The following is a 17,029-nucleotide window of genomic DNA, read 5'->3' as shown; positions in this document are numbered from 1 at the left end:
TTACGTATATTATATATATATAATATGTAAATATATTTTTAAAACAATATAAAATGTTAAGACACTTCACTTAAATGTAAAGAGTTGCCTGCAATTAAAAGTAATTGCATCATTTATGAGGTCCTTTTTTTCCCCTATTTTCTAGGTTTTTTTTTTTTTTTTTTTTTTTTTTTTTCCCGGGAGGGATATTTTTTTCCTCTTCTTTGTTATTTTTCAAAAAGGCTTACTCGCCTTGGTACAAAAATGATCCAAAGCTAGAAAACAAGGATGAACCAACAAAAACAAACAAAGAAAAAAAAAAAATGAAGAAACACAACCCAGTTTCCCCTCCCGCCCCAAACCCTCAGCAGCTCCCCGAACCCCCAGCGCTGACCTTCCCCTGCCAGGCCCCAGGTTCTTGGGGTCTGTTCCCTCCAGCGGCTCCTTCTTTCTGTGCTTACTGGGGACGAATCCCGATGCCCCCTCCCTGTGCTTACTCCACTTTGTGCTCCAGATCAGAACCCTGTGCCCGGGAGCCGACTCCATCCTCCTCCCCAGTCTTCCTGCCCATCCCTTTCTGTACCCCCTGGGGGGCCAGGACTGAGAACCCAAATCATCAGCCTCTCCTTCCTCTCTCCAGGGCCTGGCCAAAAGCCAGTCTTCGCTGCCCAAGGCCTCTGCGGGTCAGGGCTTTCACAGGCCGGGACACTGGCTGGCTGCTCAGGACTCGGGGACCCTCAAACATCTCACCAGTGGTCACCAGATCCCCACGGAGAAACTACAACTCATCCCTTCCCTGAAAACCCTCAAATCACAAAGAGCAGGGTTGAAGGTCAGATCATCCCACTTGTGGGGTCAGAGCTGTCCTCACTGCCCCCCACCAATCCCTTCTCTATTCTCCCCATCTCCCTCACAACCAGAGCCTTCCCGCCCTCCGGGCCTTCATTTCTAGGCCCTTCAATCTTGCCCACCCCAACCCCATTAAATAAGTTAATGGCATTTAAAGTGCTAAATTAGGAAACTAAAAGTACCAAATGCCCCTCCCGGGGGCTGCCCTCTCCCAAGGCCGAGCCCCGGTGGCAGGCCTCCCTCCGCCCAGCCTCCACAGCAGCCTCTGAGAGCTTCCCTCCCCCACTAGCACAGGCCAGCCAGCCCTTGCCAAGTGGGGTGCTGCGCCCCAGTAAGACAGCTCCTCCCCGACTGCTGCCTTGGTCTCCTGGCCTCACACCCTGCCTCAGGCCTCTCAGACTTGGGCCTCCTCTCTGGCTGGTCCTGTCCGTCTTGCCTCCAGGCCCACTGGGGGTGAGAGGCAGCGGGCAGAGTAGCAGCAAAGTCCAGTCTCCTGGAGGCTGGACAGGGAGTGGGGCCTCTCCAGGGCTAGGGCCTCCCTCGTCCCATCGTCCCATCGTCCCATCATCCCATTGTCCAGCCTGATGCAGGGGTTGGTCCAATGTCCACAGGTTCCTCCAGGCAGGTTCGGAGGAAGGGGAGAGGGACCTCTTGCCGCTCCAAGTCTCCGTGGCTCAGAGTTTGTTTGGAGTGTTCTTGGGAAGTTAGGGGGAAGGAGGGGAGGGAGGCAGGGAGCAGGAACTTCAGGATGGACTTGGGAGGACAAGTGGCGAAAGAGAAAAGGGAGAGAAGATGACAGGAAGTGGGCCCAGGACAGGCCATCTGGGAACGGGAAGTCAAAGGGAGGTGGCGTGTTTGGTTTTTAATTGTACTCTTCTGTTGGTTTAAAAAAAAAAAAGACAATTAAAAGTGAATCATTTAAAAAACCAAAAACACCAGCTGAGGGATGAGGACAGAGATCTGAGGAGGGCCATGCCCATGACAACCCTTCCCAGGGTCTGGAGGACAGGGTGGCAGTGGGGGATGAAGGGAAGAAGAGTAGGGAGAGATGGCAGGAGTGAGGGAGGGGACAGGCTGGGGTGGAGGCGTGAGGGGCTTCTAGAAGGAGATGGAAGAATTCCTTGCCCCAAAGGAAGTCAATACAGGGATGGAGGTTCTGGAAGCCGAGGGCTTTTCTGAGACTGGGCTTGAGGTCTCATTCGACCCGCTCATCTCTTTAGATGGTTTAGTGGCCTGGAACAAAAACAGGGGTCAGGGGTCAGAGAGAGCAAAGGAGAGCCTTCATGCTGGCCCCCAGCTGAATTTTGAAAAAAATGGAAAACCTCCACAAATCCAAGAGAAAATGAACTGCAAAAGCGAGAAACCAGAGGGGCATCTGGAGAGAGCAGTAGCCTGAATTGAGTGGCAGGGGGAGGGCTCTGCAGGGGCAGAAAGGAGGTGGGGTGGGGGAGGGGCAGGGGTTGGAACAAAGGGCCCAGAAACCAGAGTGGGGTCCGTCCATGGTTACTGATAGAGAGAGAGAAGGCAGAAGAGAGACACCAGAGAAGCACAAGAGAGACCGAGCCCGGGATAGGCAAAGGGGAGAAGTGGGTAGGGGAGGGTTGGGGGAGGGGAGGGAGAAGAAGTGAAACGTTAGCCGTGACAGGGGTGCATGCCCTCCAGAGTGGGAGGCAGAGGGGGTCAGCAGCCCAGCCCAGCATTCAGAGACCCCCTTGCACCTCAGCAAGAGGTAGATCCTAAGCAGAAGGACCTTGGAGGAAACAGGAGTGAGCTTGTTCTCCCCAGGCACACTTCCCCAAAGAACCATACCCAGCCTCCCTCCCAGCACTGGAAGCCCCACCCTGCGCTGCAAGTGCAGAGGCAAAGGGCCTGCGCCATGGGCAGAACCAGCTGCTCACCCTCCTCCCACCTCCCAGAGAATCTCCATCGATGCTGGTCCTGGAGGCTTTGTGGTTCAAGAGCCATCTGCATCATCTCAAGGGCCTGAGTCACACATGCAGATTCCTGGGTCCCCCTCCAGAATGTTTCTTTCTTTCTTTTTTTTTTTTTTTGGCCGGGGGTACTGGGGATTGAACCCAGGGGCGCTCAACCACTGAGCCACATCCCCAACCTTGTTTTGGATTTTCTTTAGAGACAGGGTCTCACTGAGTTGTTTAGGGTCCGGCTAAGTAGCTGAGGTTGGTTTTGAATTCGTGATCCTCCTGCCTCAGCCTTCTGGGATTACAGGCGGGCACGACTGTGCCCAGCCAGAATTTGTTTCTGATGTGGGTTTGGGAATGTGCATGTTAAGCAGATGCCCTGGTGTTTAATTCTGGAATCTTGTGGGTTAGATGACACAGACCAGACTTTCTCCCTGTAACTGCAGCCGCTGTCCCGTCTGGACTTGCTTAGCTACTAACAGTCTTGATTTTCTAAAAAAATGACTGAACAGATAAGACTGCAAACAAAGTCCTGTGGCTTCTCACCAGAGACCTTCCTGAGTTTACATCTGGGCAGGGTCACTCCATTTCCCAAGGACTTATGCTGCCAGGTAGGCTTTCCCAGGTGCCTTGCAGCCAGCAGGGATACAGGAGGCCTTGTCTTCCTGGCTGCCAGGGAACCATCCTGTTGCTGATGATCACCTTTTGTTCTTCCACAGGCACAGAAATGGCCCCTGCTAACAATTCATCCAGGCTTTTACTGCACTGCGGTTCACAGCCTGCATTTCCTCTTTATGAAAGTCAAGGCCAGAGCGCGGGTTTTCCAGCCCACTCCTCTTCACTGTGGTTGCTCACCCATTCCTCAAAGGTTCTGCAGCCACAGGATCGCTGGATTCGTGCATCCTTTGCCCACTGCCAGAGACAAGCATGGCCCTACGGGGCTCCAGAATCTGGACCCAGACACTCATTTAAAGGCAACCAGAGGCTCTCTTACCATTTGTCACTTACCCTCCCCCTGCTCTAGCCTTCCCCATTTAAATTTCTTTCTTGCAAAGCAGGGTGTGATGAGAGCTTGTCCCGCTTCCTCCCTGGAGTCTCTTCACATCTCACCATGTCCCCCCAAGCAAGGTGCTGGTTCCCTCCTGGCTGTCTTCTTTGTTCTGAACTGGTCTTTCTAGATAAAAGTCTTTCTGTTCCTCGGTCTATTCCAAGCTTTGGTCTTTGGCCTACTGCCTTCCACTGTGTGCTGCCACCCAGGCGACCTGTCCTCACCCAAGCGACATGCCCTCTTCCCCCCCAACAGCCAGTGCGAGGCCTTTAGACATGTTGTGTTCACTGGTAACTGGGCCCCTCTTCATGGCTCTATAAGCATTTGTTCTGTGAAGTCCCTGAAGGCCATTTTCCCTCCCAGGAGATTCTGGCTTCAGCACCAACCAAAATCTTGTAGGGAAGAGGACATAGCAGGTCCACCTATGCTTGGCGACTCCATCCTGTGTGGTTCAGAGTTCTCCAGTGACACAGCTGCTGCCTTTGAAGGGGTCTCACTTCAGTTTCACCTGCCAGTCCTTCCCTGAGGGTCCAGATTTTGTCCAGAGAAACAGAACTTCGTCACTTTTGTGGCAAAGCAGAAACCTCCTAGAGGTCCGGCTTTCCACTGGAGAGGCTTGGAACTCTCTGGGCGGAGGCCTGCTCCCCACTCTGGGCTGACTCTAGCCCTCCTGCCCTCAGGCGGAATTCCCTGCAGGAGCACATCATGCTGAGCCTGTGGATTGCCTCTTCTGGGTCATTCCAGGGACTAGCTGCCCCTTGCTCTCCCCGGGCGGGTCCTGGCTCCTGCTCTTGCCAGTCCCTGGAGTCTCAACATCCTGTCATTCCCTCCACCCTCTGGTGTGGGCATGTCCATTAAGGTCTCTCACTTGAGCCACAGAAGAGAGAATCGGTGGTCTTCAGGCTTTTTAGTCCTAACAGAAGAGGGGGAGTCCATGGCTTCAGGTCTATACCACGCCTTGATCCTTGCACCCCAGGGAATCCGGACTCCATCTCCTCTTGGATCCTGAGCACAGCACTCGAGGGCTGTTTCCCAGTCACTTCCGGTGCTTCTCTGCATTAAAGACACTGTCCCAAAGCACTGCCCTCTTGGAGCCCCCACCCTATTCCTGACCTCTGTTCTCAGCACTTCTGCTTCCTCCAGCTCCTCGTGGAAGACAGGCGAGCCCTAGGCTCAGCGGCCCCTGACATGTGCACACTCCAAGCCAGGAGAGCTGCTCTTCTCCACACCTGCTCTGTGCCCCCAGGCCTGTTGTGTGTTTTCCTCCCACTGTATAGACGGGGCTTGGGTCAAGGCCGCCTCCTGGGCTGGTGGGGACCACATGCCAGCCCCGGTGGTCCAGGCAGCCTGAGCACACCATAGTATGAAGGGAGGGTAATGGAGCTGTCATGAAGAGCCCTGGCTGGGCCACACTGGTGGGGATTCTGGTTGGGCCAGAGGGCACAGGTTTTCAGCAGGTGTGGGTGAGAGAGATCATTAATTCTCATTTTACAAAGCTGCTGCAGGTCTTAGAAAATAAGTCAGAGGTGACAGAAGTATAGGGCAGGCAGAGAAGAGATGTCCAGCCAGGTGCATTGTGGGAGCTGATGGAGGGGGTGGGTGCCAAGGAAGGGTCTACCCAGCCCCACAGGTGTGAGCGTGCAGGTGTACAAGGCCACACCTGAAGAGAGGTGGGGGCAGAGGGAGGAAAGAGCTCGCCTGGTCCCTGGAGACCTTACCAAGCCCTGTGGCGAGGCAGGAAGGCCTGAGGGCTGAGGAGCACGGGGAGGGTCGGGAGTGTTGTGTGCAGCTGGCCCCCAGTGTGGAACCCGGAGCAAGGAGCGCAGGGCTGGGCTCGGGGGAGTCAGGAGCAGGGGACAGCGGGTATAGTGACAGCGGGGGCTGCTGCTGAAGAGGCTGAAGCACACGTGTACAGAGGCCTGTCAGGCAATCCAGATCTGCATCCTGTTCCCCAGCCTCGGTCTCTCCACCTGCCCAGTGGGCATAACAAGGCCCTTCCAAAGAGTGGCAGGTGTGAAAGGAGACCATGTACGTGACTGACTCAAGTGAGCGCCCCATCAACATCGGCTGCTCTTCTTGGCCTAAGAGCCATTCTGGACAGAAGGGGCAGCCATCTTTGGTGGTGGCAGGAGAAAGAGCTGGGAGTGGGTCTTGTAAGGTGTGTCTGGGGACCATGAGGAAGAAGGTAAGGGGAGGTTGGGGAGAGCCAGTCTTCCTGGGGCCTTCCAAACCGGGGCCATCTCAATGCCATGTGTGGGAAGGACTTTGGGAAATCTGGCTCCAGTCCTGGCTCTGATGCTGGTGGTCACGCACCTTTGGGAACTCCCTTTCCTGCTCTGAGCTGTCCCCTCTTCTGTAAAGAAGGTGGCTGGACTCGCCCATCTCTAACCTCCCACTTCTGAGCCTAGAACCTTCTAGAACCTTCAGCATCTAGACAGAGCAAAGCCCACTCTGTCATCCAGAATGGGCCTGGCCCACAGGAGCTGTCCAGGAGATACTATACTGACCAGGCCTCGAACACCCGAGAGTCGGGCTGCTATCTCTATGTGCCACCTTGAGCCTGACAAAGCAATCAAGAGGTTGCAGTCAACTGCAACTCCTACCACACCTCACTAATGGGGCCAAACTACTGCCCCTGGCTCCCCCACTCCCCCACTTACACAGATCAGCAGTGAACAAGGAAACCAGGCCCAAGGTTGAAGGGCAGGTGCAAGACTGGCTTCTCCCTCAGCTGGGGGTGGCCTGGGATGAGCAGGCGGGGGAGCTGAGCACAGGAGGAGGAAGCAGAAGAGGAACAGAGGAGGGCAGGAGGTGCAGTGGCCCCTGGAGGGCTGGGCCTTACAAGGGATAAAGGATAATATGCAGACCCAGACCTGAGCAGGTCTTCTCCGTCCCTGAATAGGGGACTCCTAAAGGGGAGCGGCCCCAGGCGGAGAGCACGGGGACTGGTGCAGGAGGGGGAGATGATTCCAGGGACAGGGGCAGTTCTTGCAGAGGGTCTCCCTGGGCAGCCAGTGAGGTATGGTGGTCATGGGAATGGCGGCACAAGGCAGAAGCTGGGAGCCCAACACTGAGGGGGTCTGGGTGGGGCGCCCGCCACCCTGCCCTCACCTGCTGCTGGGCCTGGATCCTCATGTACTCAGCCCTCTGCTTGCCGTGCTTTCCTTTGTCAGGGCTGCTTGCTTGGCCCTGGGCCGCCTTCAGCCGAGAGGCTCCCGGAGTCACCACCTTCATGGGTGGCACGCTGCCACCACCACTCTGTAGGAAGAGAAACAGGGTTGGGGTTGGAGGGTCCTAGTGGGACCGTAGGCACTAGGTGGGGTCTCTGGGTCTGGGATCTCCTCAGAGAGGCGCTTGGGAACCTGGAGACCTCTCCCTGGTTCCACGTCCCAGGCCAGAACTAAGGCCCACTTTCTAAGCCTAGGTCTAAGGCTCCGTGCCAGAGGGACAGGACCCCCTTCTGGATCCCGACAGTTCCTGAATGAGAACTCTTGGTGGCTGGCGGCCCAGGGGCAATTGTGTCCTCTTGGGGAGGTCACTTCTAAAGTGAGAGTCCCTAGCAACAAGCCCACTCACAAACAAAAGGGGCACCAGCCTGGGCCTGAAGTTGGGGGGTCGCAGGGTAGGGTCCTCTAATGGCAGACAGAGCAGGACTAACAGCCCCACCCCACCCCATCCTACTGCAGTCTCCCCAGAGATGGGCAAGTCTGGCTCCCTCAAGCCTCCTCAGTTACCAGGCTACCCAGAGAGGTTCTGGGGACCCAGAGGTGCGAACAGAGAAATGACAGAGACAGAGAGTCAGAGACAGGAGTGGGGGAAGCATGGAATGGAAAAGGGGGAGAGAACTTTATTTGTTGGTTTACAGATACAGGGCAGAGAGGGAGAGGCCTCTGGCTCTTGCCAAGGCTGGGAGGGCCCGGTCCGGGGCAGGCCAGCTTCCCAGCCTCCCCAGGCTCTGCCCGCAAGCCCCAGCCTGGTGGCAGGCTCCCAAGAGGGAGGTGAGCTGAGAGGAGGAGAGTGGGAGGAGGGGCTGGCGCCTGCAGGCCCCCACTCGCTGCACTCCAAGGCCCAGAGGTAGCATGAGGGCAGCAGGGGAGGGTGGGGGTGGCAGCCACCTGGGGGCTGAGGGGCTGGGGTGAGGAGCTGCCAGGGGGCCCTGCTGCAGGGGCTGTGCCCATCTCGCTCAGGGTGGCTTCTAGTTCCCGGAGGGTCTCCTCCAGGCTGTCCATTCGCTGTGGGATGACATCCAGCACTTTGTAGCCTTGGCCAGCTGCAGGCTGCTCCCCATGGCAGGTTTGAGCGTCATGTCCAGAGTCCTTGGAGGTCTCCTTCAAGTGGGTCTCAGCAGCTGAGGGCTCCTGAGTCTCATTCGGGTTTGGTCCCCAAGGACAGGGGGCTCTGGCTTTTCCATCCTCTGGGCTACGGCTTCCCATGCTCAGGCTCTTCCAAGCTGTCCCTTCCTTCTCAGGCATGGAGCTGGGCCAGGGAGTCTCCGCCCTGAGCCCAGGCAGGGCCTGTGGGTCATCCCAGGTCCTCCCATTGCCAGCCAGGGTCCGGGGTCTTGGTGTGGGGGCTGTTGTGGGACCTGGTTCCTCAAACCTGGCCTCTGGCGGGGAGGGAGGGTTGGGAGCGCACTCTGTCAAGATGATCCTCGGGACGCAGAAGGCCCTGGGACCGGGGGCAGCCTGGTGGGGAGAAGGAACGTGAGGAAGAATGTGATCCTGGCAAAGCAAACCCCAAGCTGGGATGGGGTCGACATGGTGAGCTCGGGCCCTTCCTCTCATAGGTGGGGAAAGTGAGGTAGGGGAGGGTCCCGACTGAGGTTACCCAGTAAGTTAGAGGCAAAACTCTCCACCCCACCTGAAGGTTTGCTACTGTCTGGTAAAGACGCCAGTTTACACAGAGGCACAGGTTCACGCTTGCGTCTTACTGCCCATGCTAAACCTGGGAGCAGGCTTCAGGGTTACTCCCGAGAGTTCACCCAGCATGCAATGGGAAGGCAATAATGGAGGGGTGGGAAAGAGTGAGTCCACATGGACAGAGGCTTGTTAGCCCAGAGCCCCGCCCATTGTGAGCGCTCCCCAAATACGAACTTAATGACGGAGACCTCTGGACCCGTGCAGGCAGAGAGCAGATGTCACTTGGCCTCTGAGAATGGGATCATCATCCTCATCTCTAGCCAGATGTTCCTGGTTAACCCCCCACCCTTTGTGAGTGCTCCCCGAGGATTTCCAGGGGGAGGGGCAGGCTGGGCTGGCTGAGTCCTCTGCCGCACGCGCACTCAGGCAAAGCTCCCTCTGGCATCTGCTTCTGTGCGAGTGCCCGCCAGGGACACAGAGAGGCCCCAGCCACCCTCCAACCTGAGTGAATCCTGGTTTAATTCTAAGCACCAGCTGGTGCCAGATGCTGTCATATATGTCCCCATCTTTAATGCTTACTATAACCTATGAAATGACTGTCACTCTCGGTCCCCTCTGTATAGATGAGGAACTGAGGGCAGGGAACAGTGCATGATCCACCCACTGTCACTGACCCAGCTAGTTAGTGGCAGAGCCAGGATTTGAACCCAGAGAGTCTCACTCCAAGTCTAGTGCTCTTTCCACTAAAAAAGCCATAGGGACCCAGACTCTGTGGTCCACACCTGTAATCCCAGTGGCTCGGGAGGCTGAGGCAGGAGGATCACGAGTTCAAAGCCAGCCTCAGCAACTTAGCAAGATGCTAAGCAACTCAGAGAGACCTTGTCTCTAAACAAAATATAAAAAAGGGCTGGGGATGTGGCTCAGTGGTTAAGTGCCTCTGGGTTCAATTCCCAGTACCAACAAACAAACAAACAAAAAAAACAGCTGTGGGGAGACGGGTAGGGGCAGCAGGGACCTCGGCCACCCCCTCCCAAGGCAACCATCCAGCCCTGCCACCTGCTTACCTGGGAGTGGGGTGCAGCCTGGGAAGGCAAACAGGCGACCCCATGCTCGCCCAGCTCCACTGCCCGATGGCACCTCAGGATGCAGAGGGTCAGCCAGGCCTAAAAGGCCAGGGAAGGGGCCCTGCCCGCTGGGCCCCTCAAGACAGGTCTCCAAAGCCAGAAAGGAACAAGAGCTGGTACTAGGGGCACAGCCAGCCCCAGAGGTGCCCCTTCCACGCTGCTCATGCCTAGATGGCTCCTTGGACTGATCCCAGCCATCCCCTGCCCAGCAGACAGCACTGCCCACCACCTGAAGCCTGTCTGCTCCCACTACCGGACCAAAGTGCCATTAGACCCCAGTCAGTCCAGAATTCAGGGGGCACCCATCATGGAGCCCTCTGCAAGTCAGGAAGAACCACGTAAGGAAAGTGAGATTATGTGCACAGGAGGCTTGACCCTCCCCAGAACAAAGGCCCATTTGCCCCAGTGTGGCCAGGCAGAGGGAGAGATCCCCAGACCTCCCCCACTCTCCACCCCAGGCACAGTCCAAGGGGTGCAGACAGCAGGTCCACCTCCAAATTCCCAAGAAAGAATAAGGGGAAATAAGTTCAGCAGGACAGCAGCAAGGACTAAAGTTAGAGAGAAGGAAGAACTTCCCAATGCAGAAAGACAGAACCAGCAGCCAAGGAAAGATATGGGTTTCTGATATTCCAAGCTCCTTGACCAGGGGGCAAGATAGGACATGGGTCAGGGGAGGCTGTATGTAGGTAAGCCAACCCCCTGGAGTGTCTTGGTCCCAGTGCAAGGCAAAGATTCTACTGGGAAAAGCAGAGCCCCTCCCTGGCACAAGCGGCAGAGCAGGGCTTGGGGGAAGGATCTAAGCAAGGGCTCAGGACAGTCCCATTTTGAGCTGGCCCAAGTCATCTTGAGCAAGATCCAAACTCTAATCTTGGCCTAAGACAACTCTTGGGCTTTGGGTCACACCAAAACTCAGGCTGCAAACTGGAACAAATGACCCAGGCTGCCAGCACCAGCCTCAGGATGCAGCCTGTAAGAGAGTGCAGACTCAGGGGCCACCAGATACCCAGGCTGCTGGGGTCTCCAGGGAAATCCCACCCAGGGGGCCAGAGGAAAGGCTGAGTTATGTGCGTCCTTGCGTGAGGGTGGGGCAGGTCCAGGTGAGAGAAGCTGGGCAGTGGCCGAGGGACGTGCCGGCGTTGTAGCGGGTTAGCGTGAGAGGTGAGCAGAGGCGCTGTGGAGGCACAGGCAGAGAGTCGTGAGAGTGGGGCGGCCCGTTACCTTCCATGTGGGGCCCAGGGCTGCGCCCCCGGGAGACCCCAGGTCCTGGGGGGACAGCAAGGTGGGGATCGGCTGGCGGCGGGGCGTGGGGGGAAGGGAGGACACTGAGCTTCTCTCAAACACCTGAGGAGCAGAAGGTGGGGGCAGGTTTGGAGGAGGGGGCACCAGGAAGGATAGGGGTGCTGCTAGCCAAGGATGCAGGCGCCCGTGGAGAGGGCAGCTGGGGGTGGCATGAGCCCCCAGCCAGCCTCATCCCTTGGCCCCTCACCATGGCCACTGGCCGGCTCTGCCCTCCACTGTGTCTCCTCCTCTGGGGACCCCTGGTGGTCCAGGGGTCTAGGCACTGGGGTGGGAGGGGTGGGGTGAAGGGCTGAGGACCCTTGAGTAGGGGGGCTTCCAACACCAGGAGAGTCTCAGGGCACACTGTCCTCGGAACACCCGGGATGGGGTCTCAGTACTGAGCGAACTCAGGATATGCAGGCATCGGGGCTTCAGAGTATGGTGGGTTTGGGGTCATCGAGTGGGTCTCAGAAACTACAATAAAAACTCACACCTGCAAGGAGGGGGTTAGGCTCCCCATTTTACAGTGGTGAAGAAATGGGAGGCAAGAAGGGTGGGGTGCTGGGGGCTGCCCTGGTCCTGACACCTCACCCTGGGGACAGCCTGGCAGGAAGCCAGGCCTGGCTGAGGCCTCAGGGCCAGGCATGCCTCTGACCCACCTCCAGCTCGGCGATGATGCGGTCCTCATCGTCCTCATCCTTGATGGCAGAGGCCATGATGGGTGGCGTGGAGGCCGGGCGGGCCACCTCAGACACAGCCCGGCGCAGCTTCACTTGGGGCTTCTGTACCTCCAGTTCCTCAGACTCAGCCTTCTGAAAAGCCAGGGCCCGGTCGAGACCAGATTCTGGGCCCCTTCCAGCACCAACTCAGCTCCCAGGCCCCACTGTTCTAGATCACCTCCCACCTACCCTGGCTCCGAATCTGCAACTTCCTCTGTCCCCTGCCAGGATGCCCCACAAGAGACAGAGGTCTGGGTGGAATTAGGGCAAATACTTGTATCCGGGATCCCACACCAGAAGTCCAGAGTCCCACCGCCAGCCCCTCTTCCCACCCACTGCCTCTGAGAAAGGGCCCCTCCCACTCCAGAGGGTGCCTGCAGGTCATCTTGGGCTTCCCCCTAATGCAATCTCCTGCCCGAGGGGAAGTAGTACCTTGATGAAGGCCGAGTCTTTCTTGCTGGTGACCACCACCTCTCCAGTGCGTGTGGTGGTCAGACCATGGGAAGAAGGGAAGCTCCGGCGGGGAGGGGGTGGCGGGGGTGACTTGGAGGGCTTCTCCGTGCGGTAGCGGGGTACTGTCAGCTCATCTGCAGGCAGCCAGCGGGCTGGGGTCAGGGCTGCAGCCCTGCTGCCTCTGACCACAAGCGTCTGATAAACCTTGCTTCCTTCTCCAGGGAGGACCAGGAGGAGAGAAGAAAACTAGGGGGTGGGGAGGAAGGACACAGGGCCCCTCCTCTCTTTACTTCCCCCTGCCATCCAGCCCCATGCCTTGTCACTCTTCCTCTAACAGCACTCTGACCATTTGCTACTTAAAGTATGTCCTGGGTCAGCAGCATTGGCAGCACCTGGGAGCTTGTTGGAACTGCATTCAGGACCCATCCCTGAGCTGCTTAACCAGAATCCTGGGTGATTGACAGGCACATTCAAGTTTAAGAAGCGTTACTCTAGCCAGGCACAATGGCGCTTGCCTGTAATCCCAGCAACTCAGGAGGCTGAGGTAGGAGGATCTCAAGTTCAAGGTCAGCCTCAGCAATTTAGGGAGACCTGTCTCAAAACAAAAAATTAAAAGCCCTGGAGATGTAGCTCATTGGTAAAGTGCCCCTGGTTGAAGAAGCACTACTCTAGTCTCCTTCCCCTCAGCCCCTGCCACAGGTTCTGAGCCCCGCAACCCCTAGTCCAGTCCTGCCCACCAGGTTCCCCCTTCCCCATTCTTCCTCCACCTGTTACCAGAACAACATGCCCAAAGGTCACTCAAACCATGACACTCTCTTGCCTTTGATCTGCCAGTGGCTCCCATCACCCCAAACTAGTCCAAGCTCCCTGGTCCTGCACCTTGGCACCTGCCAATCTTTCAGCCTCTGCTCCGCTTGTTACTCCCCAGCGTGGACCCTATGCGGACCCTGTCAGTCAACATCAAGAGTGCACCTGCAGGCACCAGTATATGCTGTTCCCTCCTTCCTGGTATGTCCTCTCACTGGTCAGGAAGTGACTACTCATTTTCGAGACTCAGTGAAAACTCCCTTCCTCTGGGAAGCTGCCCTGAGCACCCAGGGCCTCCTCCAGGTCTACACGGCTCACGCTTCCTTTGGCTCCCCTCTGCTGGCTGCACTTGGCCCTGAGTCCTCCCTCAGGTTTACGTGCTAGGTAAGGTCTAGGACCCGTTCCTTAACCAACCTCCTGGGACTGTTGTGAAATTATGACATGTCATACACAGAAAGCAGCTGGAACGGTTCTCACCACATAGTAACCGCTTGGTAGACGTGAATGTCTACTAACTAGCTTCTGAACTTCTAACTGCTAACTTCTGAACTTCTAGAAATGAAGCACCCATTTATTTCCATCTCCCCAGCACCCGGTACACAAGAGGTGCTTAATAATATGCGTTGCAGGAATGGAAGAATGAACCGAGGACAACTGACTGCCGTTGCCCCTCCAAATTTCTGCCTCTCCCCCATCTCCCAGACTCTGGGAGCACAGGACCCTGTGGGTACTGGTCTCGGCACCTCACTCTCAGCCCAGTCAAGAGGGGCAGGAGGATCACTGCCTGCAGTCGCGGGTCCTCCCTGCCTCTCGGCAGCCCTCGGGGCATGGGAAGCTGGAGGGGAGTCCAGCTTACCCTGCCCTCTGGGTCTCGCGCTCCTTCAGTGGGCTGAGGCCCCGCCGCTGATGGCCAGCGCCCCCTCCTCTGGCAGCCCAAGCACCATGGTGCTCACTCCCCAGCTCCTCCCCTGTCAACTGAGAGTCCTGAGAATGGGGTTCCCCAACTCTGGGCTCCTCACCAGCCCCTCTGCCCCCATACCTGAGCCCCTCCTCCCACTAGGCTCCGTTCGGGGAGCTGCCTTCTGGCCATGGGGTGCCTTGGGGGGCTTGTGGTCCGGGGTGGGGGCTGGGCCCGGGTGGGCCTTGCTGGCACAGTCCAGGTCAGGAATGGCCTTGAGTAGCTCTGCCTGCGTCTCCTCCAGTAGCCGATTGATGTCCTTGGCACTGTACTGGGTCAGGGCTGCCCGCTTCTCTTCCCAGTCTCGCTCTGCAGCCTTGGGGTGGAGGTAGGGGCTAGTGTCAGCTCCAGTGTTAGACCCTCCAGAGCGGCTGCCCTGATCCAGGACCTCCAAGGCTCAGCCCCTTCCCCATCTACACATGCAAGGGATGGAAAGGAAGCCTCACATTGATCCAGCCCCCAGGGGACCCTCATCCTTCTCCTTGGGTGTTACATACCGTCCCTGTGGATCAGGAATACTACTTTCATTACATAATACTGCATTACTACCTTCATTATATAATACCATGTTTCAGTACGTTCTATTCTATTCCATTGATCACACAGCCTACTCTTATGCCAACACCATACTGCTTGGATGATTCTAGCTTTATAATATGCTTTCTGTCTACCCTCATTATCCTTCTCAGATTTCCATTAGAGGACTTACCCTCCTCCCCAAGAAAAAGGACCCACTTGCTTGGCACTTCCTACTCTAGGATGGTGTGAGTACTTGTGGACGGATGGAGCTTGTGCCCCCAACCCCACCTGGGCCCCGCACCTCAACAGACACAGCCTTGTCCACACTTCTTTTGCCAGAAGTATCCAGGCCTTTGGTGGGGTTGCTGCCCTTGGGGGTGAGAGGGGCTCCCTCAGCCGGCCCGCTCAGTTCATGGAGGTTCAGTGGAGGACTGGGGGGTGGCATCTCAAAGTCCAACCCCTTGTTGAAGTCGGTCTCGGCTGTCACCTTCTTGGGGGACTGACTGAGGAGGTTGTTGGGGGGTGGCCACACGCCCTCATCCACTTGCCTGGGTTGGGAGAGTTAGGAGCAGCTGTGAGGCCGGGGGAGGGGGTGGCCCCCTCCAGGAAGGGACCCAAGGAAGGCTGGGAGGGCTCTGGGATTTGCAGGAGAGATGAGAGGATCTAGGGAGTGACTGCACGCAGCATGAGGGAAAACAGGGGTCACAGGTCAGAGGTGAGGTGCGGATCCAGTCAGCACTCTGGTAAACTTTGGGGGAGTCAGGATAGGGCTTGGGCATTACTGTGGATCTAGGCCCAGGGTGTGACCCTGTGGGAAATCGGGTCAGGGAGAGGATGACCTGCGGATCTGGGCCAGCGTGTCTGTGACCCCACGGCAGCGCTTGAGGAGCCCATCCAGACGCTGTGGTTCCTCCTTCAGGAACTTCACTGCCTCCACCTCCACACGCAGCACTACCCGCATCTTGCTCTGCAGGCCTGGGAAGTGAGCTGAGGGGACAGGAAGGAGTGAGCTGGGAGGGAGGGAGCACTAAGGACTGGGAGGACAGCATGGTGGTGGTGGGAGCACAGGCCACACTGCCTGGCACAGGCTCACCCTTGAGCTCGGTCAGCGTCTCCCCCAGCTGCTTCAGCAGCAGCGCCTTCTCCTCCAGCTCAGGGCCGGGCACCAGCCGGTGATTGTGGGACACATCCCTCTGGATCTTCTCCACTGACTTCTCCAGGTCACTGCAGCCACAGAGATACCCTCTCAGCCCCTCTGGCCCCAGCCCAGCCCCCTGAAATTGAGCAGCTGGAAAGAAATTGGGCCACTAGTAAGACCAAAATTAAAAGTTATTCACCAGACCACATGCCCAAGTAAAACTAGAAATGCCAAATATCAAAGAGGAGGAGACCTCCAAAGAGCTCCCACAAAGATGACCTAGGACCCCCTGAGAGGCTCTGATCTTTAGCAACATCAGCCCAAATCTCCCTTGCTGTAACTTGCAGTCTCTGGTTTTCATTCTGCCAAGGAAGCAGTAGAGACTCTCGGAGACTTTCTGAGAACTGGAGGCAGCAGCACGTCTGCCTGGGGGTCTCCTGTCTGAGGAGACACAACCACACCCATCTACCTTTAGGTAACTGATCCAGTCACTCAGTCTCTTTCCTTGAGGCCAAAACTGCTTTAGGCTTTCAGCTGGTTTATACTGAACTCATGTCATTTGAGGCCCCACATTTTTCTAAAATGAAACTCAGAACAAGTCACCACCCCCCTTGTATTGAACCCTAAATGGATCCATCATCTTGAGGCTAAAATCCAAACTTCCCAATGCAGCCAAGAAGGGCATGTGGGTGGCAGTTGGAAACTTGGCTCTAGAGTCAGCAAGATCCCAGATCTAATCCCAGCTCTGCCTTCCCAACGGAGAGATCTTGAGCAAGTTACCTAATATCTCTGGGCCTGATCTTCTCTTCCAAGAAATGGGGGTATCCAGCAAGAGTTCTTCCCTCATGGGCTGTTATGGGAATTAACTAATAATGGACAGGCTGGTCTCTGGGGGCTGCTTTGTTTTCCCTCCAGCTGTACTCCCCACCCCACCTGGCTTGTGTCTGTTTAGGCTGTTCAAAACTTCTCTGAGGTCCTTGTATGTACTGCCCTTTCTGATCCTCTATAATGCCATGTCTCTGCCTAGAACATTCCATGCACACACACACACATACACACACACATACATACCACATGCAAGCTAACTTCCCCTTGTCTTTTTTTTTTTTTTTTTTTTTTTTTTTTTTGTGTGTGTGTGTGTGTGTGTGTGTGGTGCTGGGAATTGAACCCAGGGCCTTGTGATTGTGAGGCAAGCATTCTACCAACTGAGCTACATCCCCAGCCCATTTCCCCTTGTCTTTAGGATTCAATGGAAAACTCCCCCAGTCCCTCCACTTGGGGCCAGGGTCTTGCTTGCTGCCCCCACAAGCCCTGAAGCTCCTTTTTGCTGGGTTGTACGACCTTCTGGACCACTAGCCCTAGGCAGACTATGTCTTCCA

The 17,029-nt window shown here is 56.6% G+C and overlaps 1 protein-coding gene across 21 annotated transcripts in view; it reads right to left on the bottom strand.

The window, feature by feature from the left end:
- Window positions 1-348: 348 nt before the first annotated feature.
- Srcin1 (SRC kinase signaling inhibitor 1) overlaps window positions 349-17,029 on the bottom strand; it is a 64,312-nt gene continuing 47,631 nt past the window's right edge. For 13 of the 21 annotated variants that reach the window (XM_047543512.1, XM_047543513.1, XM_047543514.1 and 10 more), the window contains 8 exons: window positions 15,606-15,736; window positions 15,352-15,499; window positions 14,814-15,060; window positions 14,075-14,309; window positions 12,208-12,362; window positions 11,716-11,868; window positions 10,997-11,119; window positions 7,061-8,480 (listed from right to left, as the gene is read on the bottom strand). In XM_047543512.1, coding sequence (XP_047399468.1) covers window positions 7,512-8,480; window positions 10,997-11,119; window positions 11,716-11,868; window positions 12,208-12,362; window positions 14,075-14,309; window positions 14,814-15,060; window positions 15,352-15,499; window positions 15,606-15,736 — 2,161 coding nt within the window. In that variant the 3' untranslated portion in view covers window positions 7,061-7,511. The other 8 variants (XM_047543531.1, XM_047543534.1, XM_047543521.1 and 5 more) reach the window with 7 other exon arrangements.

The sequence above is a fragment of the Sciurus carolinensis genome, chromosome 3 (assembly GCF_902686445.1).
Source record: "Sciurus carolinensis chromosome 3, mSciCar1.2, whole genome shotgun sequence".
NCBI lineage: Eukaryota > Metazoa > Chordata > Mammalia > Rodentia > Sciuridae > Sciurus > Sciurus carolinensis.
The sequence above is the reverse complement of the archived record's forward strand: the minus strand, read 5'-3'. Positions and strand labels throughout refer to the sequence as shown.